Here is a 23,240-nt window from a genome sequence, read left to right as displayed (position 1 = left end):
CCCAAACGTAAGTCCAGAAGGACTATGCATGCGACATTATTAGTAACACAGAAAACAAACATATATTTTAGTACGATAAAATTTTAAGTAAAAGCTGAAAAAAATTACAAAGATTCTAAGTCATAGAAAATATAGTTCCTAAGAGACATAATGGGCAATACTAACCCAGAATCTAAAAGGTAGGTGATAGTTTTGGAGTAGAAATCAGCATTAACAATGGTCTTAGAAGCAAAGAGCCTATGGTCTCATTAGATACACTTGAGTTCAAGAAGTACCACATAGTGACTCCAGAAGAAATTACTCCAATATTAAAAGGGAAACAATTTTGGGAAATAACTATATCTACATGTATTGCTTGTAAAAATCTAATACTAAAAAAAAAAAAATCTAATACTAACCTGCTCTCTGAATCGAATCAGTAAGTATTCTGTCTGATGTATCATACCTGGTATGATAAATGTAGCCATTCTCAATAAAAGCCAAGTCTATTCCTAAAAAATGAAAAGGAAAACATAAAAAACACAGGTTAATATTATTTTTATTAAGTACATAAAAGTTAAACTTCTAAAGAACTGCCTCACTTATATCCATTCATTTCACATTTCACAAAATTGCACCTTCCTGGCCAGAACTAAAAATCAAGTGTCAAACACTCTGTATAAGGAGCTGCTCATTTAGGCACAGAAGAAATAAACAAAATTTCAAGGACCCTTGAAGAACGAGCTATCATTCGTATCACAACCCAATAGATTTCTCATTTGGGGTAGACAGAAATTAGCTAAAGTAAGCAAAAGATACCAGGCTGCCTGACTCAAAAAAAAAAAATTATAATTACCTTCACACACTGTGAGACTGATTTACTCATTTGAAACGTAAAACTATAAAAGGATTAAAAACAGTATGATTTCTTTTCAACATCACCCCTCTTAGTTCTCCCTCTGACCTGTCTAACCATTCTTGGCTGCCCTACTGTTCCTCACGTGTGATACTCCATATCCCATCTCTAGGTCTTTGTCTATATTGTCTGTCCTGAAATTCACTCTCTCTTGACCTCACCTTCTTGGAAATCCTATTTTTCTTTAAAACTCAGCCCAAGAACCAGAAACCTTAATCCTCTCACCCACCTAACTCCCTCACATCCAAAATTACTTCATTTTGTCTAGACTTACATGTATTAGATGCAGTGGATAATGTTGGACCTTGAGTCAGGAAGACCCAATTTCAAAACCAGTCTCAGACACATACTATGTGACCCTGGGCAAGTCACTTATAATCTGCCTGCCTCGGTTTGATGATAGCAGCAGCTGTCTCCTAGCGCTGATGTGAGGATCAAATCAGATAACATTTGTTGTCTATAAACCATTTAGCAAACCTTAAAGTACTACAGAAAGTTGCTGCCTATCGCTATTAACATCTTGTAACCCCAGACAGCAAATACTTCTCATTTTTGTCTATGCACCGCTACCACTCAGCACGGTGCCTCACGCACACTAGGCCATAAGGCTTGAACGGCTGATGCTAACTGATGAGCATTTTATAATGATTAAAATCTCAACAATCTGGTTAATCAGGCTGATGATTTGTATTACTGTACTAGTTTACGTATAAGCAAATCTGGAGTCTGTGATCTAATCACAAGAGTGGTTATGACTATAATGCATATACTGAATTATAAAAATTTCTCAGGAAATATTAGTAAAAACCTAAACATGCACATTTTTATGATTAGACAATCAATTCTAAAAGGAACTATAGACATCATCTGAGCACAAAAGTGACCATCCAATGGTTTACCAAGAGAAGATAAACTTATGCAATACACAGATGAGGGCTTTGGAGTACCCAGCGTCCATCCTCCAAACTCCATCCTCTGGTTAGACACTATCACAGAATGAACTCTCTAGCAAGAAGCACAAAATGCAAGAAAGGACCCCGGATCTAGAGTCATAGGACTTAGGTTTGCATCCTGGATCCACGTAAAATAACAACAATAACACTCATAGAGTACCAGGCACTGCTAAGTGCTTTACAATCATTGTCTCTTTTGACCTTCACAACAATCCTGAGAAGCAGGTGCTGTCTTTACAGATGAAGAAAATGAGAAAAAAGAGGTAAAGTGACTATTTTGGTTTGTCCCAGAATCACACAACTTGAAAGTGCCTTGTAAAAGGTCAGATTTGAACTCAGATCTTCCTGACTCCAGCCCAGAGTTCTATTCCCTGGGCCATCAGCTGGCCCTATGTGCCACCTGGGCACCCTTGGGCAAATTGCTTCACCCGTCTGGGACCCAATTATTTGTCTCTAAATCCTATGACCTTATGATCCCAATCTCATTTCTTGACAATAATATATGTCTGAATGCTCCCTAATTTCCCACTATTTTGCTACAGAAATAAAACAACATGGAAGTAAAGAAGGCATTTTCAATGCAATTTTCCTTTTTTTTTACCCTTAATCCTCTACAAAATAATGTTAATGGAAGTGTAATTCACTTAAAATAACTGATTTTACAAATAGCTTTGAGGAATCTCTCTTTCATCAAGGTACACTTAAACAAACCATTATCATTTAACATATATAAATTTTCCAGGCCAGATGATCTCTTAAGTTTTCCTCTAAACTTCCTCAGAGAATAAAAACGATTAAAAAAAAATGCTGTAGTTTTAACTAATAAAAGCTGAAGACAAAAATAAAATAAATTAGAGCTTCAGGAAATTTTCATTCATACTAAGACTATTTTGCCCTCCCAAGGACATAAAGCAAGATACTAGATTAAGTGTCAGTCTTAGATAGTCTCAATGATAGGTGCCCCTGTTACTTGGAGGTATGGCCCCCTCATAGAACAAAGAATAAACACAAAAGGCTGGACTTGATAACCTCTAAGTTCACTTCCAACCCTGATTGTGACTGAATTCAATGTGGCAAATCTGGCAGCTTTCATTAATACAGAATTATGGCACAAGAATTTACTATCACAGGCTACAAAGACTTAAGTTAAAATTTTGAGCCTGCTTCCTCCACTACAAGATGGAGATATTAATAGCACCTATCTCACAGGATTGCTCTAAGAATAAAATGAGCCAATATTTGTAAAACACTTGGCCTCTTAAATCCTAATCTAAGTGCTAGCTATTACCAAAAGTTTGCATGCTGTCATGCAGAGGCCTGCCACAGACGACAAAAAGAACAATGATTTAAGAGGTTATGAGGAACTACTGAAATTTCGTATTCTTTTAATATAACATTTACACAAAATCGTTGATAATGTGACATACCTGGAATGCTGCCAAAATCCCTGTAGATACGAAAGTCTGTATCTGAAGGAATAATTCCACTCTGAAAAACCTCCTGAGCTACCACTGAGGCAAAAGGGTGCTTTGCTGCTAAAACATATGCTTGGACCAACCAAGGATTTTCAGGACCTGCAAGGAAACATCAGAATACAATTAACAAGATACAGCCAGCATTATTTTCCATAAAATGAGACAGAAGACTACTGAACTTCATAGAAAATAAAAAATTTGGTTAGGAAGAGAAAAACTGAGCTTACTAGACTCAATTTATGGAAGCATTTTAATCAGCTGCATGGTGCTTTTCTTAAGCTATGGTATAACATTAGAACTGGAATGCTGAGAGGTACAGAATTACTACAGATAGTCCCCAGTGGACAAACACAACTTGTGAATGACCTATATGTATAAATAGGGTGCCAAGGAGTCCCAGTTCAATGCCCCAGATCCACAAAGGCACAACCATTTTTGATGGCCAAGTCAGAATGGAAGAAAATTATTTACAGAGATACTTCCTCTTATACAAATGTAGAATATCAAGCTGAGATGCCCGGGATCACTTACTTCTGCCCACTAAAGCTGTTCTCAATTACCCTGCCAGGGAAACCACCACTGAGAGGATAGGGGGAGGAGGGAGGAATGGAAAAGAGAAAGGAATTCCTAACATCCTACTGAGCATTTTTGAGTGCATTTTCCTACAAAAAATAATGCTATCAATAAATGGCAGTTAGATATAAGTGAAACAGTACTGTAAGTATTATGCTTTTTGCTCAAGAAGGTTTAACAGATTTTTATGAATTATACTCAGAATGCTAATTGCCATTTTTTTAAAAGACTGAGTCTCCCTAAACTACCCAGGCTGAAAATTCAGGGGCTATATATAGTCCCAATTCATAACCTGATAGGCCTGGGAGCTCTAACTATTACATTTCTGACCTGGTTCTTTTCATTCCTTTTTAGGAAAAGTTACTACTTTGAAAGCTGGTGGTCTCTGGTTCCCAGGGGCTCACCACATTGATACCAAACTAAGTATAGATATCTAATTGATTTAACTCATGGTAGGTCAGAATTCTCAGGCTCAAGAGATCCACCAGCCTTGTAGCCTCAGTAGCTAGGATTTCAGGCATGCATCACCACACCAGCTCTGTAACCATCATTTATAACAGTCTTTTTATAACAACATTTTAAAAATGCATTCCAAATTACAATTTCAAAAAAAAATTTATGGAATACAACCCATAAGTTTGAGATGAAAAAATGCTATGAGGCTCCAACTTGTGATCTTATCTGATATGGTGCTTTGCAAATAATTTAAGATATATGAGTAATAAAGTAAGTTTAATAATCATTGTTGATAGTTAAATTTAATATTGAGCCAGGAAATTGAAAAAGTCAAGTTCCTAGTTTTATGGTGCCACTTCTAGGCTTCTCTAAATGAAAACAAATGGAACATTTAAGACTGAATATCTAACAAGAGAGAAATGGTAATAAGTGAAATACTCAACAGGGGAAAGGAAAGAACAGATACACAAAGTAGCAAGATGCTGACCCTCCTCTCCTCTCCAGGTTTATAAAGACATAAAAACAAACAAATAAACAAAAACCACCACACCAGCTATGCATTGCTCTATTCTCCATCTAATGTACTATCAGGCAACCTCTCAATGACTTAGCAGAAAAAAAACTTAAAGACAAAAGATTCCTTGGACTGTCAATACTAAGAGGCAAGACAAAATAACATGTTAAGTTTTACAACCTGTTCTTTATTTCAGTAATGCTATATTTACTGCAATAATCTAGCATATCTCTAAGTACTGGGACCCAAGGAGTCTTTCTGGTCCACACAGGCTTTATGTATGTTATTCCCATCAATAATTTATTAACCACCACCCACTGGGTATAACATATATACAGGTACTTGACAACGGAAACCTATCCAGTCATGTAACCTTGAACAACTAACTTTACTATTCCAGATATCGGTTTCCTTACCAGTAAAACGAGGGGGCTGGAACAGATCTTTGCTAAGGTCCTACTCATTTCTAACATACAATGATCTTTGACTCTTCACACAAGAGGCTTTAAATATTTGCCTTGAGACAACCCTTCAAAGTCCCCTAGTATACCCATCACAGGAAGAAGCCAAGACATACAGTTCCCTGTGAAAGGCAAGAATAGTGTTATGCTTTTTCCCAAATGTGAGTAGAACTAAATGACTGCTGAAAAGAAGAAAATATTTGGAAAGATTAAGAGGCTTCAGATATTTTGTGTAGAAAAATGAATACTTTTTACCCTCAAAAGCACTTCTAAAAATCTATTCCCTGCGAATGACAATGGAGGTATCCTACTAAGAAATTATTCCATCTTAGAAATATTTCTATTTTGTAGCGCTTCCGTTCCCTTCCTACGTATCATTTGTATTTCTTGGCTTTCTATTTATTCTTGTCTCTAATAATGTCTCTCTTTTTTCTCACCATACCCAACAATGCTTTATAGAAGTTAAGGAGGGGATAATGTGGTCAAAAACTTTTCTTATGGGAAGGATGAAAGAACTAAAATGTTGGAGATATCTTCCTCAACACTAAGTTACAGATGTATTTCTCTTTGAGGCAGTACTACTTTTTAACCACTGGCTTCTGAAATGACAGAAAAAAGAAACTGACAGCTAAGACAATCATCTGAACAGGAGGAGCCTAAGGAACTATCTCTAGCTTTTCACTTTCTATTTCTTCAAATACACTATGCAGATGCAACATCTTCAAAGTAAACAATACATTTCTTTAGAGATAAAAGAAAATTAAAAAATACTTCCTTACTCTGTGTTTAAAGTCAAATTTTCACTTTTTTATAGCTCAGATATTACACTGTGATAAAGCTCATACAGATTTTTATAGATAATCTTTGCCATATGTGAACTTACTCTTTAAAAAAAATTATTACCTCTGTCTTTGGAAATTTAATTTCTGGCATCCATAAGGTCGTGGTTTTCACATTTTACTAAGTGGTCATTTACTACAGTTTTCATTTATTCAAATTTATCTAATATATAAAGTCCCAAGATTATTTCTCTATATAATCAGGGAGACTACTACTTTGGCCACCAAGTTCCATAAGAACTTTAACCTGCCAAATGCTTACTTAATTCATTATAACAAAAGATTGGCACTATTTCTATTTTATCGGCAGAAATTCTGAATTAGAAATTTATGACACACCAATGGTTAAGTAGTTCCAAGAATAACAAATATATTTCTAAAGCTTCTTTGGCTACTATGGTTACTAAACTACATAATAGTAGTATGTTAGTAAAAGTTCTTCAATAATAAATTGTGGAAAATTACCACTGATAATTTGAAAACTTTACTACTTAAAGTGTATTTAAAACACCTGTGTTGTGTCCTCTCTAATCTGACTGGTGCTTCAAAAGTCTATGAAAAATTACTTGGTAGCTCCATCCACAACCAATATTTCAATTATGAGCACCTACAAAGCTTTGTTTTGTAATTCACTTTGTATATGGCCTCACATAGCATCAGGAACAGCATGGCTTTAAAAAAACAGACATCAAACACACCAGATCTTATCAGACTTTAAAGTGGTTTTGTAAAAAATGCTCTGTTATAATATTAAACTATAAAGACCAGAATTTAAATTTAAGATTCTAACGCTCTAACATATTCATAAAATAAGAAACTATATTCATACAATATTTTTGGAAAAGGATTTACAAACAGAACACAATAAGCAATGATAAAGTCTATAAATTTTAAGGAGATCCTAGGAGCTCCAAAACATAGTGCAAGATTTTTTAAATCATGCCGTCCAGTGACACTATGACCTATAAGACTACAGGATCCCATTAAGCATCTATTCATTTCAGTTCATTAGCTACAGGATTATGTCTCGAGAGACATGTATTATCTATCAGAAATAAAAATGAAATAAAACAAGAGTGTCCAGCATTACAGTCTTCTTCAAGAGTCTGCAAACAAAATGCAGCCTTTATTTCTCTCTAAAATAGCAAAGTTTCCAGAATTAAATGAATAGAGAATTGTCAGAAATGGAGAAGACCTGAGCAAGCATGTTCCAGATGAACTCTGCTTTATGAAAGAATAATGCAACAATGAAGAGTATGACAGGACAGGTTCAGAGGCCTAGGACAACTGCTACAAATGCAGGGACTAGTAACAGGAGCTGAAAGGAAAGACACAAAGGACTTGTCACTGTCCACTGCACACTCTCCATTAGCTCTTTCACTGAAGATAAAAGCTACTCCTTAAGTACTATCTTAGGTTCATAAGTGAAAACTACTATCCTTAAGTATGACACCCATCATCAACCAGGGATAAAGGGTAATGAGCTGATCAGAAAGCATTATATCTCAATATTGTTACAATTTTAAAGATGACAGAATTTAGCCCAGAGGGGGGGAAATAGCTAGAAAAATCTTAGGAGAAAATAGTCTATATCCCTACCCCAATAACTTTGGGGTGCGGAGTAGGGGAAAGGGAAGTGGGAGATTTCTCCCTTTCAAAATGGAAATCACTCTTTAAATTACCATAAATTTGTGGGGGAAAAAACGTTAAAGACTTCTTTTGTCCAGACCTATGATTTCACTAAGGCAGGGAATGCCCAAAGAGGAAATTGCCACTGCCAAAGATCATAGACCAGCAACATTTCAACAACTTCCAGGTTCAGAGTTGCCTGAGGCACTGAGAGGATCAGTAACTTGCCCAAATCCAAAGAGCCTTGGTCAGAGGCACATACTGAACCTTGTCTTCCTTAATCTGATGTCAGCTCTGTCTACTAAACTATGCTGCTTCTCCTTAAAGGGAAGTTGCTAAGGTTTCCACATAAGGATTCCTCAGTAAATTATGGAATAAAAAGATAATATAAAATTATAGTATCTATAATTATATACCATTGCTGAACACCAAGACAAGTAATACAGTAGAACTCTCAAATGCAAATGAGTTTCAGAGGGCAAAGGATTCTGGGCTTCCTTTCCTTAGAGGTTTCTTCTTGTTGCCTTTTGACCTAATATTGAGTATATTTATCCTACTGAATGAATGGAAAAGATCCTTAGGTCTTTAGAGATTAAAAACTTGCAGAGCAAGTAAAGAAATATTTTGGATTTGGAAGAAGCTAGGGCCAGGTTCCTCTTGGGTTTCTGACCTTGAGATAAACAAATGATAAAACTGCAAGAAAATAAAATTGTATACTGAATTCAAGTTATATTTACCTAAATTCAAATCACTAAAACATCTAAGCTCCACGAATCTAAGCAATTTCTGTGGCTTTGTCTTCCACAAACATCCTAACTGATGCTTCATCATCATGACATGAAGATGACCCTCAAAGGCTATGCCAGATCTTGGTATAAAGCAAAAGGTTTTCATTATGGTCCCAGAAACTATATATTTGCTGTCTTAGTACCATTTTAAGTATGATGCCCATCATCAACAGACTTTCCACAACGTGAATTTTTGTCCATGGCAACCATGAAAATATAAAGTAGTGAAAAAGAGTTTTTAGTAGTGAAATGCAGTTTAAAAAAAAATTTATAAACGTTAACTTAATTGACCCCAAGCTAAATATGAAATTCTTACCTAATAACCAACAAGGAGGCAATGTGTTGAAATCAAGTGCCCCAGCCCTAGAATGCACGTTTCCTCCTCACCTCTGTCTCAAATAAAACTCTTTACTTCAAATATTTCAAATAAAGCTCAAACAACCCCTCTATATGAAGCCTTCTTCCTTATCTCCAACCTGCTAGTGCCCTCCTTCCCAAACTCGCTTGTACTTTCTATTTATTTCTATTTATCCTATACGTATTTCTTTATGTACCTGCTTTCTTTCCATTAGACTACAACATCCTTGCACTTTGGAATTGTTTCCTTCTTTGTACTTGTACCCCCAACATCTAGCACAAAGTAGGTGCTTAATAAATTCATGATGATTGGATGTATAGTCAAAAGACATGGGTTAAAATCCTTTTCTATCACTTACTATCTGCATTGGGTGAGTCACTTCATCTCTTACAGGCCTCAGTTTCCTTATCTATAAAATGAGAAGTTAGGACTAAATGTCTTCTAAGGTCATTTCCAGCTTGAAATCCATGACCTCACGCCACACAGTGTCAACATTCTCACTGTAAGCGAAACCAAAATATATAAAAAAATTGCAGCCTAGCATGATGGACGACAGGTTGTCTTAGAAGGGGCAAGGCAGAAGTAGTGTCACTATGCACCCAAAAATATGAAGGAACAACATTTCGTGAGAAGCCTGTAATCTCACTTTGCGGTACTTATAAGGAATATAAGCAGCAAGACCACAATGGAAATAAATGATGTACCAAAATTGTGCAGGATGAAAAAAATAGCAGAAGCAACAAAGCACAATACTCCAAATCAATTTGTCATATACTCCTAATACACAATCACTTCAATATAAAGTAAGAATAGGAGAAAACAAAAAAATAACTGGAAAAGATGGTTCAAGATTATGGAATGTAAGAGATACACATTTGCCCAATTATGGAAAGTACACTTTACAAAAAGAGACTACTAATTTTTGGGGGGGGAAAGGCCTGGAGAGTGAGGGGGAGAGGGATGGTGGGGGGGAAGAGAGAGAGAGAGAGAGACAGAGGGACAGAGAGAGAGAGGAGAGAAAGAGAGAGAGAAGGGGGGACTGTAAGGGGTGGGCCTAGAGGGGCAGGGAGGGGGGAAAAAATCTAAGATATATGGAAGTTATTGTAGAACACTGAAAACAAATAAAATAATTTAAAAAAAGAAAAAACATTTATTTCAGTGTAAGGACTTAAGTTCAAAAGAAACAGTTCAACGAAAACGCAAAATGCCTGATCACATACCTGTCTGGAATACAAGCTCTTTTCCTCCAACACCGGCTGCTTCCAGGTTAATAAATGCACGAATCAAGTTAGCCCAAGGGTGCTGAGTAATGAAGCCATGACTGGCCTTAATGAAAAATACAGAAAAAAAACAAAGTTGTGTTCTATGGCACCATCAAATCTTACTCACAATATGGAAAGAACTTCCCTAGTGAAGAATAGCACACACACAATATACATTTTCTTAAAAGTAACAATTGAGAAAGAATAAATGTATCTAGGACTCAGTGTGCTACAGTAAAAAAAAAAAAAAAACAGTAAATAATTAGGAGTCTTTAGTTCAAGGCTCTAGTCTAGTCCCTCCCTATCCCATAATCTAACATAATCTAATATGAACATAAGCAAGTCAAGTTAATGTGAGAGCCTCAATTTTCTCATCTATATCTGCTTGTCTGCTTCATATAATTACTCTAAGGATGTATTACTCTGACCCTTAAAATCTGGGAAAGATAAACGGAATGAAAGTATACCAAAAGCCCAAGTCACTAACTTCTTTAGGCCTCAGCACCACCAGTGAAGCTAGGGGGCTACCTCTCTCCCACCCCTATCCCAGGGAGAAAGAACAATGGAAGATAAAAAGAAATAGATGCCAAAATAGAAAACCGAAGGAAGAAAGAAGAAATAGGGAGGTGCCTACGTCAGGAAGTTATCATCAATTTTTGGAGGGTACTATCACAAGTTGTCTACAATCAGACTTGTTAACTTAAAAAAAAAAGAAAATCTGCTGCTAACATAACTACTACCAGCAGTGAGAGTGGCAAAAATATTAAGCAACTCTTCAAATCAAGAGCTATAGGGAAACTATTATGTCATGAACTTTATAACACATTTAATAACAAAAATTAGTATCTAAGAACAGTTTTAAAGATCAATCATAAAACCCTAAGAGTTGAATGGGACCTTAGATATTTAATCCAATTCCCTCATTTCACAGACAGGAAAACTGGAGCTGAGATAAAATCCTATTCTAAAATCACCAATTAAAGAAATGCTGCAATGATTTGTTTCTTAAATCAAATCATCTTCATATCATATGAAAGATCCTGATCTCTACTTTCTGTTTTAAAAGTTTAGATTTTCAAGAATTATTTTTGTAAAAAGAAGCAAACATTATTTTTAGTTTATTTTTAAACCTTTCTCTGACCATCATTCCCCTGTATGTGCTTACCTATTAAAATGTTAAGAAACCTGAGGGCAAAGACTTTTTTCTTTTATGCTTGTATTTCCAGTTTAGCACAGGGCCTGGCACAGTAACCACTTAATAAATACTTTTTTTATTCACTCATCATTCATTCGTTCACTCATTCATTCATTCACCGTGCTGCTAGAAAATAGATACAAACATTCCATCTGTCATTTGCAAACAATACAACTTTTTCTCTCTCAAATAACAGACACTTAATCAAGCCTAGTATTCAAAACAGTGACAGCTACTTGCAAGACATTTTCTTCAGCTCCATTAAAGAGGAATATGACAGCATGTTGTAAGGCTTCTGATGATGTTGACAAGACTCGTAAGATTTCGAGCATCACTGAACAGCTAACTGCATCATCACTGGCACCTTTGGAAAAGAAATGACACATCTGCAACATGAAATGTGTTTCTGAATCGCTGTTTTTTCATAACCTGATTCTACATGACTACAAATGAAGTTTAACTAGTCATTTTTCACACACTTTGAATTTCTTCTCATTCGCAATGCCACTACCCTGGTTCAGGGTCTCATTAGCTGAACCCACAGTTTCTAATCCATCTCCCCCCAGTATCCACCTTTGCATGACACTACTTCCCTTCTGTATTCTATATTCCCTTCAAACTTATCTATCTGTTATTTCCCCACTCTTAGAATGTCCTCCATCCCCTTCCCCCATCCCTATTTCTACTTGTTAACAATTCTTATCATTCAAGGCTCAATTAAAAACCTGAGGCTGCCATGTTAAAATTCCTTATTCCTGGACCTCTCTCTCTACTGAAGCTTGAAGGGATCACTCCCTCCTCTGATCACCTATCAAATCACTTGGTATATCTTACATACTTCTCTCCTGTATTAGTCATTAGTATAGCACCTTATTGCCCCCTAATAGATTATAAATTCCCTCATGGTACAAACTCCTCTTTTTTTAAATCTCCTTAAGTGCTTAAAAAACACTTTGTACACAGCATAACCCAGGGGTGGGGAACCTGCAGCCTCAAGGCTACATGTGGTCTTCTAGGTCCTTGAGTGTGGCCTTTTGACTAAGTCCAAGTTTTATAGAACAAATTCTTTTAAGGTGATTTGCTCTGTGAAGGTTAGATTCAGTCAAAGAGCCACACTTGAGGACCTAGAGTCCACAGGTTCCCCACCCTGGCAAAACCGAACTGAATTGCTTTGTTAAGTGTGTAGGTGCTGTATGCTTTCCTATCAGATAACTTATAAAGACAGCATAAGATTTAGAGCTTGCAGGGACCTCGAGGATCATTTAGGTCTAAAGGTTCCCAACCTGTGAATCACAGCATTATTGTCAGGAATTCAATAATTCACATATGTACCAAGCGTTGTCACTGCAATTTCCATTTAGTTCCCACAAAATAATTTTAAAATGTTACTGAATTCACAGTTGCTTTTGGCCATCACATAATTTTTCTCTTTCAACAAATGCTAATTTTCTAATTACTGTTACGTGGGAGCCCACAGTCTTTTAATACTGAAAATGAATCTTTATACTAGACAAGACCACACTTTCCTCTAGTCATTTTACAGAGGGAAAACCAGAGGTCAGAGGGGTTAAACACAAAGGCAGAAAAGCAAAGCTTGGGGATTTGAGCAGGGTTTTTTCTGGTTTTGAATCCAGTACTTTCAACTAACTCTACAACACTGAAAATGAGAAGCAAGGAACTACAGATATTCTCTAAAAATGAACTGTCTAACCAAAAAGGGACCCTCCTCCAAGGTTCCAATACTGGTAACATAAAGAAAACTCCACTTTAAAAAGCCCTAACCTGGAGTTTAATAACCTGGGGTCTATGGACTCATTTCTTTGGGGGGGGGGGGGTAATTTGGATAACTGAATTTTCACACATTTCCCTTTGTAATCCTTGATATATTATGCCCTTAAAAATAGCATTCTGAATAGTCCATAGGCTTGATCAGACATTGCCACTGAGGTCCAGAACACCAAAAAGGTGAAGAGTTCTTGCCCATACACAAGTAACATTGGTTCTCTTGGACCCTAGTATAACCTCAGACAAGACTCAGACTGTTAGAGCTAGAAAAGACTTTCAATCTAAACCAGTCCCCTCCTCTTCACAAATGAGCAACGCGAAGCACATAGACATCAAGCCACGATAACAGAGGCAGCAAACAGCAGAGAAGTGACAAACAGGTTTGATTCTCTACTAAAAACAGGCTTACTGAGCCATTATCTTTGCTGCTGTAGCTGTTCAGTCATGTGACTCTTCGTGACCCATTTGGGGTTTTCTTGGGCTAAGATACTGCAGTGGTTTGCCACTTCCTTCTCTAGCTCATTGTACAGATAAGGAAACTAAGGCAGAGTTAAGTGACTTGCCCAGGTCACACAGTTAGTAAGTGGCCGAGGCCAGATTTGAACTCGGAAGGTGTCTTCCTAACTTCAGAACTGGCACTCTATCCACTGTGTCACCTAGCTGCCTAAATGCACTGATTAGCAGACCTTGAAAAAAGAGAACAAGATTTCTTAGAAAGTAAATGCAATTTCCAGACAAATCTGGAAATAACTGTGATTTAAAAAAAAAATCAATATAACCTTTAAAAAAATGCTGTCACTAACAAACTGAAAAGCCCAAGAAAACTTTAATCATCAGAATCATCATGTTTCAGATAACCAAAATGTGGGGTTTTTCTAAACACAATGATTTACAGTGATTTACACGATGAATTTTATAAACTCTTTAATCAGGGTATTAATAATCTTTTATATAGGCTCAAGAAACTAAGTAGTATAGCCATTCCCAGCAATACAATGATCCAATACAATTCTGAAGGATTTATGATGAAAAATGCTATCCATACCCAGAGAAAGAACTGATAAAGTCCAAATGCAGATCAAAGCAGACTTTTTAAGTTTTTCTTATTTTTCTTGGGATTTTTGTCTGTACATTCTTTTGCTACATGGCTAACATGGAAATGTTTTGCATGACTGCGTATGTATAATCTATATCAAAGTACTTGGGGAGATATGAGAGGAAGGGAGAGAATTTGGAGCTCAAAAATTTTTTTTAAATTGTTAAAAATTGTTTTCACATGTAATGGGAACAAAACTTATTGTTAAAAAAAGCAGCTAAGTTCTAATAAAACATTTTTCAAATTATGGATCATGACACTAATAGGATTTTAAGGAAAAGCTCTAAAGCAGAGGTAGGAAACCTACACCCTCGAGGTCATACGTGACCCTCTAGGTCCTCAAGAGCAGCCCTTTAACTGAATCAAACTTCACAGAATACCCTTAATAAAATGATTTGTTCTGTAAAACTTGGACTCAGGCAAAAGGCTACACGCAAGGACCAAGAAAACCACATGTGGCCTACAGGCCATAGGTTCCCCATCTCTGGCTAAGGTGTAAGAGTGAGTATTTAGAATGACTAATCCAACTTGGAGGTCAGTAATACTAAAGAAAAGTACCATAAACCTACAAACTATTCAAGCAATAACAAAGGAGAATGAATACGGGTCAAATACCCAGGAGAGAATTAGCCCTAGAGTTGTGAGACTTTAGGGACCATCTAATCCAACACTACCAACTGTCTGTTCCCCATCTCACCTTTTAAAGAAAAGACACATGAAATGATTTAGCCCAGGAAAACAATAGATAAACAGGAAAATTCATATTCAAACCAAGGCTATGTAGTGACAAATTCAAGGCTCTTATGAAAATATATTCAGGCTACCAATGTTGGTCAAATGAACAAACTCACTCACATCAGATGGATTATTATTTGATACCTTCAGTTACTTCCAAAAACTGCTATACCCTCTCTTTGAACTGTCCCAACATCTTATAAGTTGTCTTTAACTTCTACTACTTGTCCTGCCACTAGAACTCTACCTCTGCCACCTTTGAAGTTTCCCCTAAAAATTTCTGGTGTTCATTACAACGGAGGTCATTTTGATAGTGATAGGTAGTTACCATCTTTCTTATGGAAGGTATTTTTGAAGGCTTAACTCCAAGGAACTAATGAAATGAAAACATCTGAGAACTCCTAATCTAAAGTATAGTATATTGATGAAATGGTTAACTGGGAGCAGAAATACACTGTTAGTCAGAATCAAGTCAATAGGTTTATGTATTTTCAAGAAATTGAGAAGGGATCCTCTCCCCTCAACTAGGTCATAGTAAGTGGGGAGGGGCATTGATGGAAAATGTTACATCACAAAAAAGTATCAATTTTTATCAGCTAATGTATTAAGGCAAAAGGCTCTGAATATCAATCCCTGCCCTGATCTGCCTAAGCTACCAATTTTGGCTGTTAAAATCCATGCTACAGTTTTAGAGTGAACAGCAACCTAGCTATGGCTCAAGAAGAAACAGTTTATTAAATTATATTTGCTTCAGTAATGATGGCACACTATGGAAACAGAGCCCAAGATATTTATAAGGCATTACTGGACTGGATTATAACTACATTAAGCTAAAAGCAATAATGAAGGAATTTTCTTATTCGTATAGGTAGCTCTCATAAAAACCCGAAACCATCAAATACCAGATCAAGTTGTACCAAATACTAAGCTCCAACTTTGTAAAAGATGTTCTAAGCAATGTTGTGCAATTTCAAAAAAAAAAAAAAAAGCAACCAAACAACTAATAATTTAAATCGGATGAGAGAAAATGAAATTTTAGAAAGGTTATACATTGTGAAGGAATTTCAAAAGTAAAATGGTTTGATTTTTTTTTTTTTGAAATAAAGCTTCAACTGATTCCTTTTTTATACTAACAATTCTAGTATCTTAGATGCAGACTGAAATAGCTCAAATACTTTTTCAAGACTCAAGGAAAACCAGGATAGGATAGAGACAGCTGGCATCATGGACAGAGAGGTCCAGCCTTGGAGTCAATAAAAACCGGGTTCAATTTCTACCTGACATACACTGGCTTTTGGAACACTGGCAAAGTCACTAACACTATCAGTGCCTCAGGCAATTCTCTAAAGACTCCAAATTATAATTGATTTGCTGAGGGAGTTTCCACATTTTGAATTATTCTATGGAGACAAAGTCAAAGGACCAAATAAATTTACATACACAGATTTTTTTTTTTTAATTATGTCTAAGAGCTTGGTTTTTAGTAGATGTCACTTTTCCTTTAACCTTAAATTTGAAGTACTCTCACAAATAACAATGTCCCTTACCAACAACCAAGAACCCTAAGGAAGATATAGATGTATATGTAATTGCTTTCTGTGAGTAACATTATTTTTAGTAGCTACTACTTCATTTATCCGGTATTAAGGAGCACCTTAGAAATACATACCAGTAGGTCTTTTCTAAGGCAGCTGGTGCTACAGTGGATAGAGCACCAGGCCTACAGTAAGGAAGATCTAAGTCCAAATTCAACCTCAGATACTTACTAGCTGGGTGACCCTGGATAAGTCACTTAACCCCTATTTGTATAAGTTCCTCATTTGAAAAATGGAGATACACTTGAAAAGGAAATCGCACACCACTCCAGTATGTTTGCCAAGGAAACCTCATGGATTGAGTCACGTAGAGTCCAACATGACTAAACAACAAGGTGTTGTCTACCTAAAGTTTTCATATTGCAAATATCTATTATATTACCCTAATACAATTTTTGAAGATGGTATGTTTTGGAGAATTTGTGACACTTACTTTGGCAATTTATGACTCCTGAAAGTTTGATTCCTTTTCACTTTCCATATAACTATTTAATAAACATTTGTTGAATAAATGATCCTTTAAATAGCATGAACTAAGAGAATGTAGTAGTATATAAAAAGAGCAGGAATGCAAGAATAGAAAAATGCTATAAAATCAAATTTTAAAGTAATTAAAATTGTACCAATTTATGTCAGAAACTAACGGAAAGATTTTTTCTAAATACAATATTATTTGAAAACAAGGGCTAAAATTATATGTAATGGAGCAACAGAGATACTCTCATTTAGAAGTTATTAGGAAGTTGACCAGCCCCATGGATTTGGAAAAGACAGGTTCAAATCCCAGCAATGTTACTTACTACAGTGATTTCTTCATCTAAGAAAATGAAAGGGTTAGACTAAATGATGTCTAAGGTCCCCACTAGCTCTCATCCTATGACTATAATCCACATCTATTTGACAGAGTTATAGACACAGCAATAAGTACAAAAAAAAACATTAAGGGAATAAGTACTAGCAAAAAAAAGGCTAAATTATCTCTATTTAAGGGTCGTATAACTGTATGTGCAGAAAACCGAAAAGATTCTACAAAAAATTAAGAGATGTAATAGATTAATTTAATAACGCAGTAAGATACAAGATAAGTCCACAAAAGTGACTTACATTTTTATCTCACTTAACAAAAATCTAGAAAAATTAAATAGAAATGCTACTTATATCAAATAATTGAGTACTTAATCTACTTGTCTGAAACCTATATAAAAACAACTTTAAAGATTTTGACAGCAATTCTAAAAGAATACCTGAACTGGAAGAAACAACCTTGCCATAGGTAGAGTAAAATAACAGAAAAATGTCAAAACTTCTGAAATTAGTTTATAGATTCAACTGAATACCATGAACACTTGACAGAATTATATTAGGTGATTAAATTTATTTGGAAAAACAAAGCCAGAAGCATATCAAGGAAAACTATAAAAAATATTAAAAAGAGAGCTTGCTTTGCCAGCTTTTCTAATGGAAATTTCATAACTACCTAAATTTTTTTTAAACCTAGATCAATGGAGAAAAAAAACCTAGAAATAAAATAAAATGTATAAAAAGATTAAGTCTAGAAACTGGATCTGTGATTTCACTAATAAAGGATATTTCCAAAAGGGAAAACTCCTCCTATCAAAGCAGCTTAAAAGTTTTTTAAGTTTCCTAGGGCACTGAGAGGTTTAGGGATTTCTAGGCTTATACAGCCATGTGTCTAGCAGAGGAAGGCTTTGAACCCACCCAGATTAAAACGTAATTGGAAAACATTTATCAAAAGAAATAAAAATGTAATAAAACACAATGTAAATATATATCCAAATTGTGGCCAGGAAGGATCCTTATGTATGATTTAGTGGGCCCTCATTTCTATCTGAGTTTGACACCACTGCTCTATAACATTCTGTCTTACCTAAAAATGATTAGTAGTTAAAAACTTCAACACTATAAAAATCACTGGGAAAAAAACCAAATTCAATAAAAAATGTTTCAAAAATTATAATAATAATATAATAAAAATTATTGCCATATAGCAAAAGATGATGTGAGAGCCAAAACTTACCACATATTCTATGGCAAAGTCAAATAAAATCAATATTCTAAATGCGTTTATACATATAAAAAACTTCTATTGAAGAAACAGAAGAAATTATTAAATATAAAATCTATGGATTTGATTAAATAAAAATAATTACATTTGCAAAATGAAAGCAATTTATCCAAAATTTTAAAAAGCAAATGAGGTATCTTTGAAGTAAATATTTCTGATAAAAATATGACATCCAGACTCCACAAGGGAATGATATAGATTTACAAAAGTAATACCAAACCAACAACGAATAAATGGCCAATGGATGTGGACTGACAATTTTTTTAACACAAAAACTGTTAATATCATCATTTTTAAAATCCTCTAATTATCTGAGAAGTGAAAATTAAAACAACTCAGAGATACAACCTGACACCCAAAATGCCAAAGGTAAGTAAAACTGATCAAATTCAGTGTTGGCAGAGCAGGTAAATAATTATGCTATCACTTTGCTAGTAAAATGATGTAAAATGGTGCAATGTTTTTAGAAAACAACCAGGCAACGTACAATAAAAGTTACAAAATTGATCACAGTGATCTCACTTGCAGGCCTACATTCTAGGGATGTTACTAAAGATTTGAAAAAACAACCTATCTGCACAAAAATATTCAGACATGTTTTATTTGTAGTAACAAAGAACTGGAAATAATCTACGTGTCCAGTAATTGAGGAATGGCTTTAAAAAAGAAAGAAAGAAAGAAATATTATTGTACCTTGAAAGTGACTCATGTAATAACTTAGAAACACAGCAAAGATACAAAAATATAAATACATAAAATACGGCAAGACTTCTAAAAAGTAATTCAGAGAGGAAAGAGAGAATTGTACACGAACACCATCATCTTATTTAAAAAGGATAGCAGGAACAAAACTTTTTAAGCACTCAGACAAAGGGAAATCAGAAAGGGAGATACAAAGAAAATAGAAGTCATATTATTTTTTAGATTTTTTTAACCAAAATATAAAGCTTGGAGTTTTAAGATTTTGTTAGATTTTTCTTCTTCTTTTTTGATTGTTGGTATCTTCTCAGCTTCTTTTTAAGCTTATAACTTTTCAAAACATACACAGAGTAGGGTACCAGTACAGATATCCTAATTAAATTTTAGACAGGGAAGAGATTTTTTAAGCTGATGTCTAGTTAAAACCTGGTTGCAAAATAGACCCCATGACATTTTTTAAACTGACTAGATAGCTGGTGCCATAACCAAATGTTTTGTACCATTCTGGTAATTAAGCATTTCAAGAGGGCACTAGAAACTGTGTTTTAGTCAAGTGAGGAAGTTGGGTGTGATGAATCTCAGATTCCTTCTACCTCAATATATTATTTACAAAAAATGCATCAACATTTACTGTTTCATCACTGTCCACCTCTTTAGACATCACCTAACTTTTACTTCTCAGGCTATTCTTATCAAGGATATTAGACCCAAGGAATGTTAAGATGTCTTTTATTATTTTGTCAAAGTATTTTCTGGGCAAGAATTACAAATTTGGCACTTAAAACAGCATAGTACCCCAAGTGGCAGACCCCAAGCAGAGGTCAATGGCAACATGTCAAGTGAAATCATCGCTGACAAAGTATATTTCTGGAACAAAAATGACACTCAATGCCCGACACCATCAGTGGACAATGGGCCTGCTAGAGCTATCACAGTGAAAAATAGGGTACTCATCATGTGTCTGGTGTACAAAGAGCAAATCCTCAGTTAATTCACAACTTTCTAATTCTCATAACCTCTAAAACAGCAAATAAGCAACAGAGAAGGTCTGAATTGATGGCATTTACAGGACACCAGAAAGACAATTTATTGTTCAGTACATTGTTAATGTTATCAAAATAAGAATATCCATGGCCAAGAAGCGGTAGTACAAGCCTATGAATTCTGCTACAGGCTGGTCTATCACTAAAGATTGGGAGTTCTGAACTGCAATAGGCAGAACAGGTGAATGCACTGACAATGGGAACTAATATGGTGAGTCCCTGGGGAGTCCCTGTCCCTCAGGCAGTCCCAGGCTGCCTAAGAATAGGCAAAAAGCCCAGGTGTGGAAAAAGCATGTTAAAACTTCTGTTTCAGTCAGCTTTGGGATTAACCACTAAATGGCACTTTTAGACAGGGAGATTAGAAGAAATTAAGACTATCCACAAAATGGTGAGTCATTACCACACAAACTGGGTTTAGACCAAAGGTTCTTTACCTTTTTGTGTGTCATGGACCCCCTCCACCTTAGCAGTCTAGTGAAACCTATAAGACTTCTCTTCTCAGAATGAAATGATTGAAGGGAATGATAAACGTCAGACAGATGTTAGTGAAAGTGAATGTGCATTTTTTTTCTCATACAAGTTCATGGATTCCTGAAATATACCCACAGACTCCAAGTTAAGAACCCCTGGTTTAGACAAGTCATATTCCCTAGGTATTTTAAAATGATTAAGAACAGGTTGAGCATACCTGGAGAATTTGCTACTGAGTCAAAATGACAATTGCACAGTACTGCATGCTGCGCTCCACTGCTAGGTTCCAGCTTTACCACCACATTGGTTATATTATCGTAATAGCTAGTAAATCCTCCTAAGAAGTCAATGCTGAAGGACCCTGTTGGTCGCTGCACATCTACTGAAATCTTGTGAATGCTGCTGCTTTCAGTTTTGATCAGTTTAATCTGCTCCAAGAGGTAGTTAACTGTGAGAACTTCATTTTCTAGGCTTCCTGTAGTTCTGGGACCAATAGAAGTTATATGTTCAAGATAATTCCTACAAGAAACCAAAAAGAGTAAATTGATCAAAGATTTGCTAAGCTAAAAAAAGCACCACAGTACTACAGAAAAAGCCACATCTTCCTAGACAGCTTAAATAAGCATTTATCAGTATTAAGAGGTCATCACCATATCAAGTACATTTGGAAATCATCCATAAATTCCTATTAACATTTCATTTTTGGCCCTCCTCACTTGACACAAACCTCTGGAATCTAAAAAATTCTTTTTACAAACTCCAATACAATCAATTGTTTACAGGATGAACAAGTCAGGCCACCAAAAACAATGAAAAGCGTGTCCAAAAGTCATGCCTACTAAGAGGTAGGCAGTAACACAATACAGCTTCTCTACACAGAGGTTGGCTGACTCACGTGGTTAAAAGTCAGAATGACCTCTTCCTAGTGCACACAAATAACCACCCTACGGATAAAATTGTATTACTGAATTTATTCAAAAAGTAATCAGCTAAAATACGCAGCGACACCCCCTTCCACAAGATTAGGAGAAAGTACCAAGTCCCTTTTCAGTAAGGCAGTCTAGTGAAATGTTTTTCACGGATAATTGGGTGACCTTTGTCATCCACTGTAACCACGCTCCTAATTTCAGTTTCCAGTGGAATGCACGAGGAACTTTTCATGAAGAACAAGCAAAGCTACTTACCTCCGGACCCCATTTTCTTCTCAAAATTCCCACGAAAAATGATTTAATAAAGGAGTATACAAAGTCACCCTTCTTCCACCTGACTAGGGTAAGCTTTTTTAAAGAACCCCGTGGCATGTCTGAATAGAAGTGAACTCCAAAAAGGGGAGAGGAGAAGGAAAGCCAGGTCTCCTAGGGGCTGAATAACAAAAAAGGCCTGTATCCCCAATTCCTCCATTTCTCTGCAGTGTCCGGGACGAAACAGCCCCCGAGCGCGAGAGGAGAGGGAAGCCTGGTGGTTCAGACACACGCCCGGAGGGTAGAGAGAATCTCTACTGGAACTCGGGGGCTCCCCAGGTCTAACCTTCTCCCAAAGGTCCGCAAGTCAACAAGCATTTAGTAAGCGCCTGCTGTGTGCCAGGCATGCGCTAGGCGCCAGGAGCACAAAAGCAAGAGCGGTCCGCGCTCACGGTGCCACCCGGGCATCCATCGCACCCCCACGTGCCAGCTCTCCGCCTGGCAGCGGAGCGGAGGATGCCACCCGGCGCCGGGCACCGTGCCTCGGAAGCGCTTCCTAAAGGCTCCTCGGCGCAGCTGGACTTGGAAAAGGGAGCCCGTGGGGTTCCCCTAGCCCGAGAAAACGGAGGCCCGAGGCTGTTCGGTGACCGGAGAGATCCGAACGAAGCCCGGTCCCCTCGGCTTCGCTGCACGGTGACGAGGACGCACTTAGGCAGCGCCTGCTGTGTGCACTGTGGGGGAGGGGAGAGGAGGCTGGGGGCGCAGCACACCTACCGGGCTCGGGGCGCGCTGAACTCCGGGCGGGGCCCCGAGGGAGCGGGCAGCACGAGCTGCCGCAGGGAGAGCTGCACCAGCAGCCGGAGCCCGAGCAGGTAGAGCAGGAGCGCGAGCGCGGCGCGCGCCTCCGACAGCCCGGACCCCGCGGCCCGGCCGCCGTCGCTGCCCTTCCGCGGCCAGCCCCGGGCGCTCGCCCCGAGGAGCGGCCCCTGCCCCGAGGCCTCCTGCTCCTCCTGCCCCGGGGCGGCCTGGATCCCCCGGCGCTCCCCGCCGACGCGGAGCCGCCTCACGGCCGCTGACTGCGAGCCCCACTCCATGGCCGCGAGCCCCGAGCCCCGAGCCCCGTCCGCTGCCACCGGCCCAACCGCCACTGC

General features: G+C 37.1%; 1 protein-coding gene across 1 annotated transcript in view; it reads right to left on the bottom strand.

Annotated features, from left to right (window-relative positions):
• Positions 1-23,240, bottom strand: part of ERMP1 (endoplasmic reticulum metallopeptidase 1) — a 44,546-nt gene extending 21,306 nt beyond the window's left edge. The window contains exons 1-6 of the mRNA XM_072597142.1: positions 22,864-23,240; positions 21,126-21,427; positions 11,635-11,762; positions 10,162-10,267; positions 3,276-3,422; positions 399-491 (exon numbers count right to left, since the gene is read on the bottom strand). Coding sequence (XP_072453243.1) covers positions 399-491; positions 3,276-3,422; positions 10,162-10,267; positions 11,635-11,762; positions 21,126-21,427; positions 22,864-23,183 — 1,096 coding nt within the window. The 5' untranslated portion in view covers positions 23,184-23,240. The remainder of the gene's footprint in view (positions 1-398; positions 492-3,275; positions 3,423-10,161; positions 10,268-11,634; positions 11,763-21,125; positions 21,428-22,863) is intronic.

This window comes from Notamacropus eugenii, chromosome 1 (genome assembly GCF_028372415.1).
Source record: "Notamacropus eugenii isolate mMacEug1 chromosome 1, mMacEug1.pri_v2, whole genome shotgun sequence".
NCBI lineage: Eukaryota > Metazoa > Chordata > Mammalia > Diprotodontia > Macropodidae > Notamacropus > Notamacropus eugenii.
Note: the sequence above shows the minus strand (reverse complement) of the source record. Positions and strands in the feature narration are given on the sequence as shown.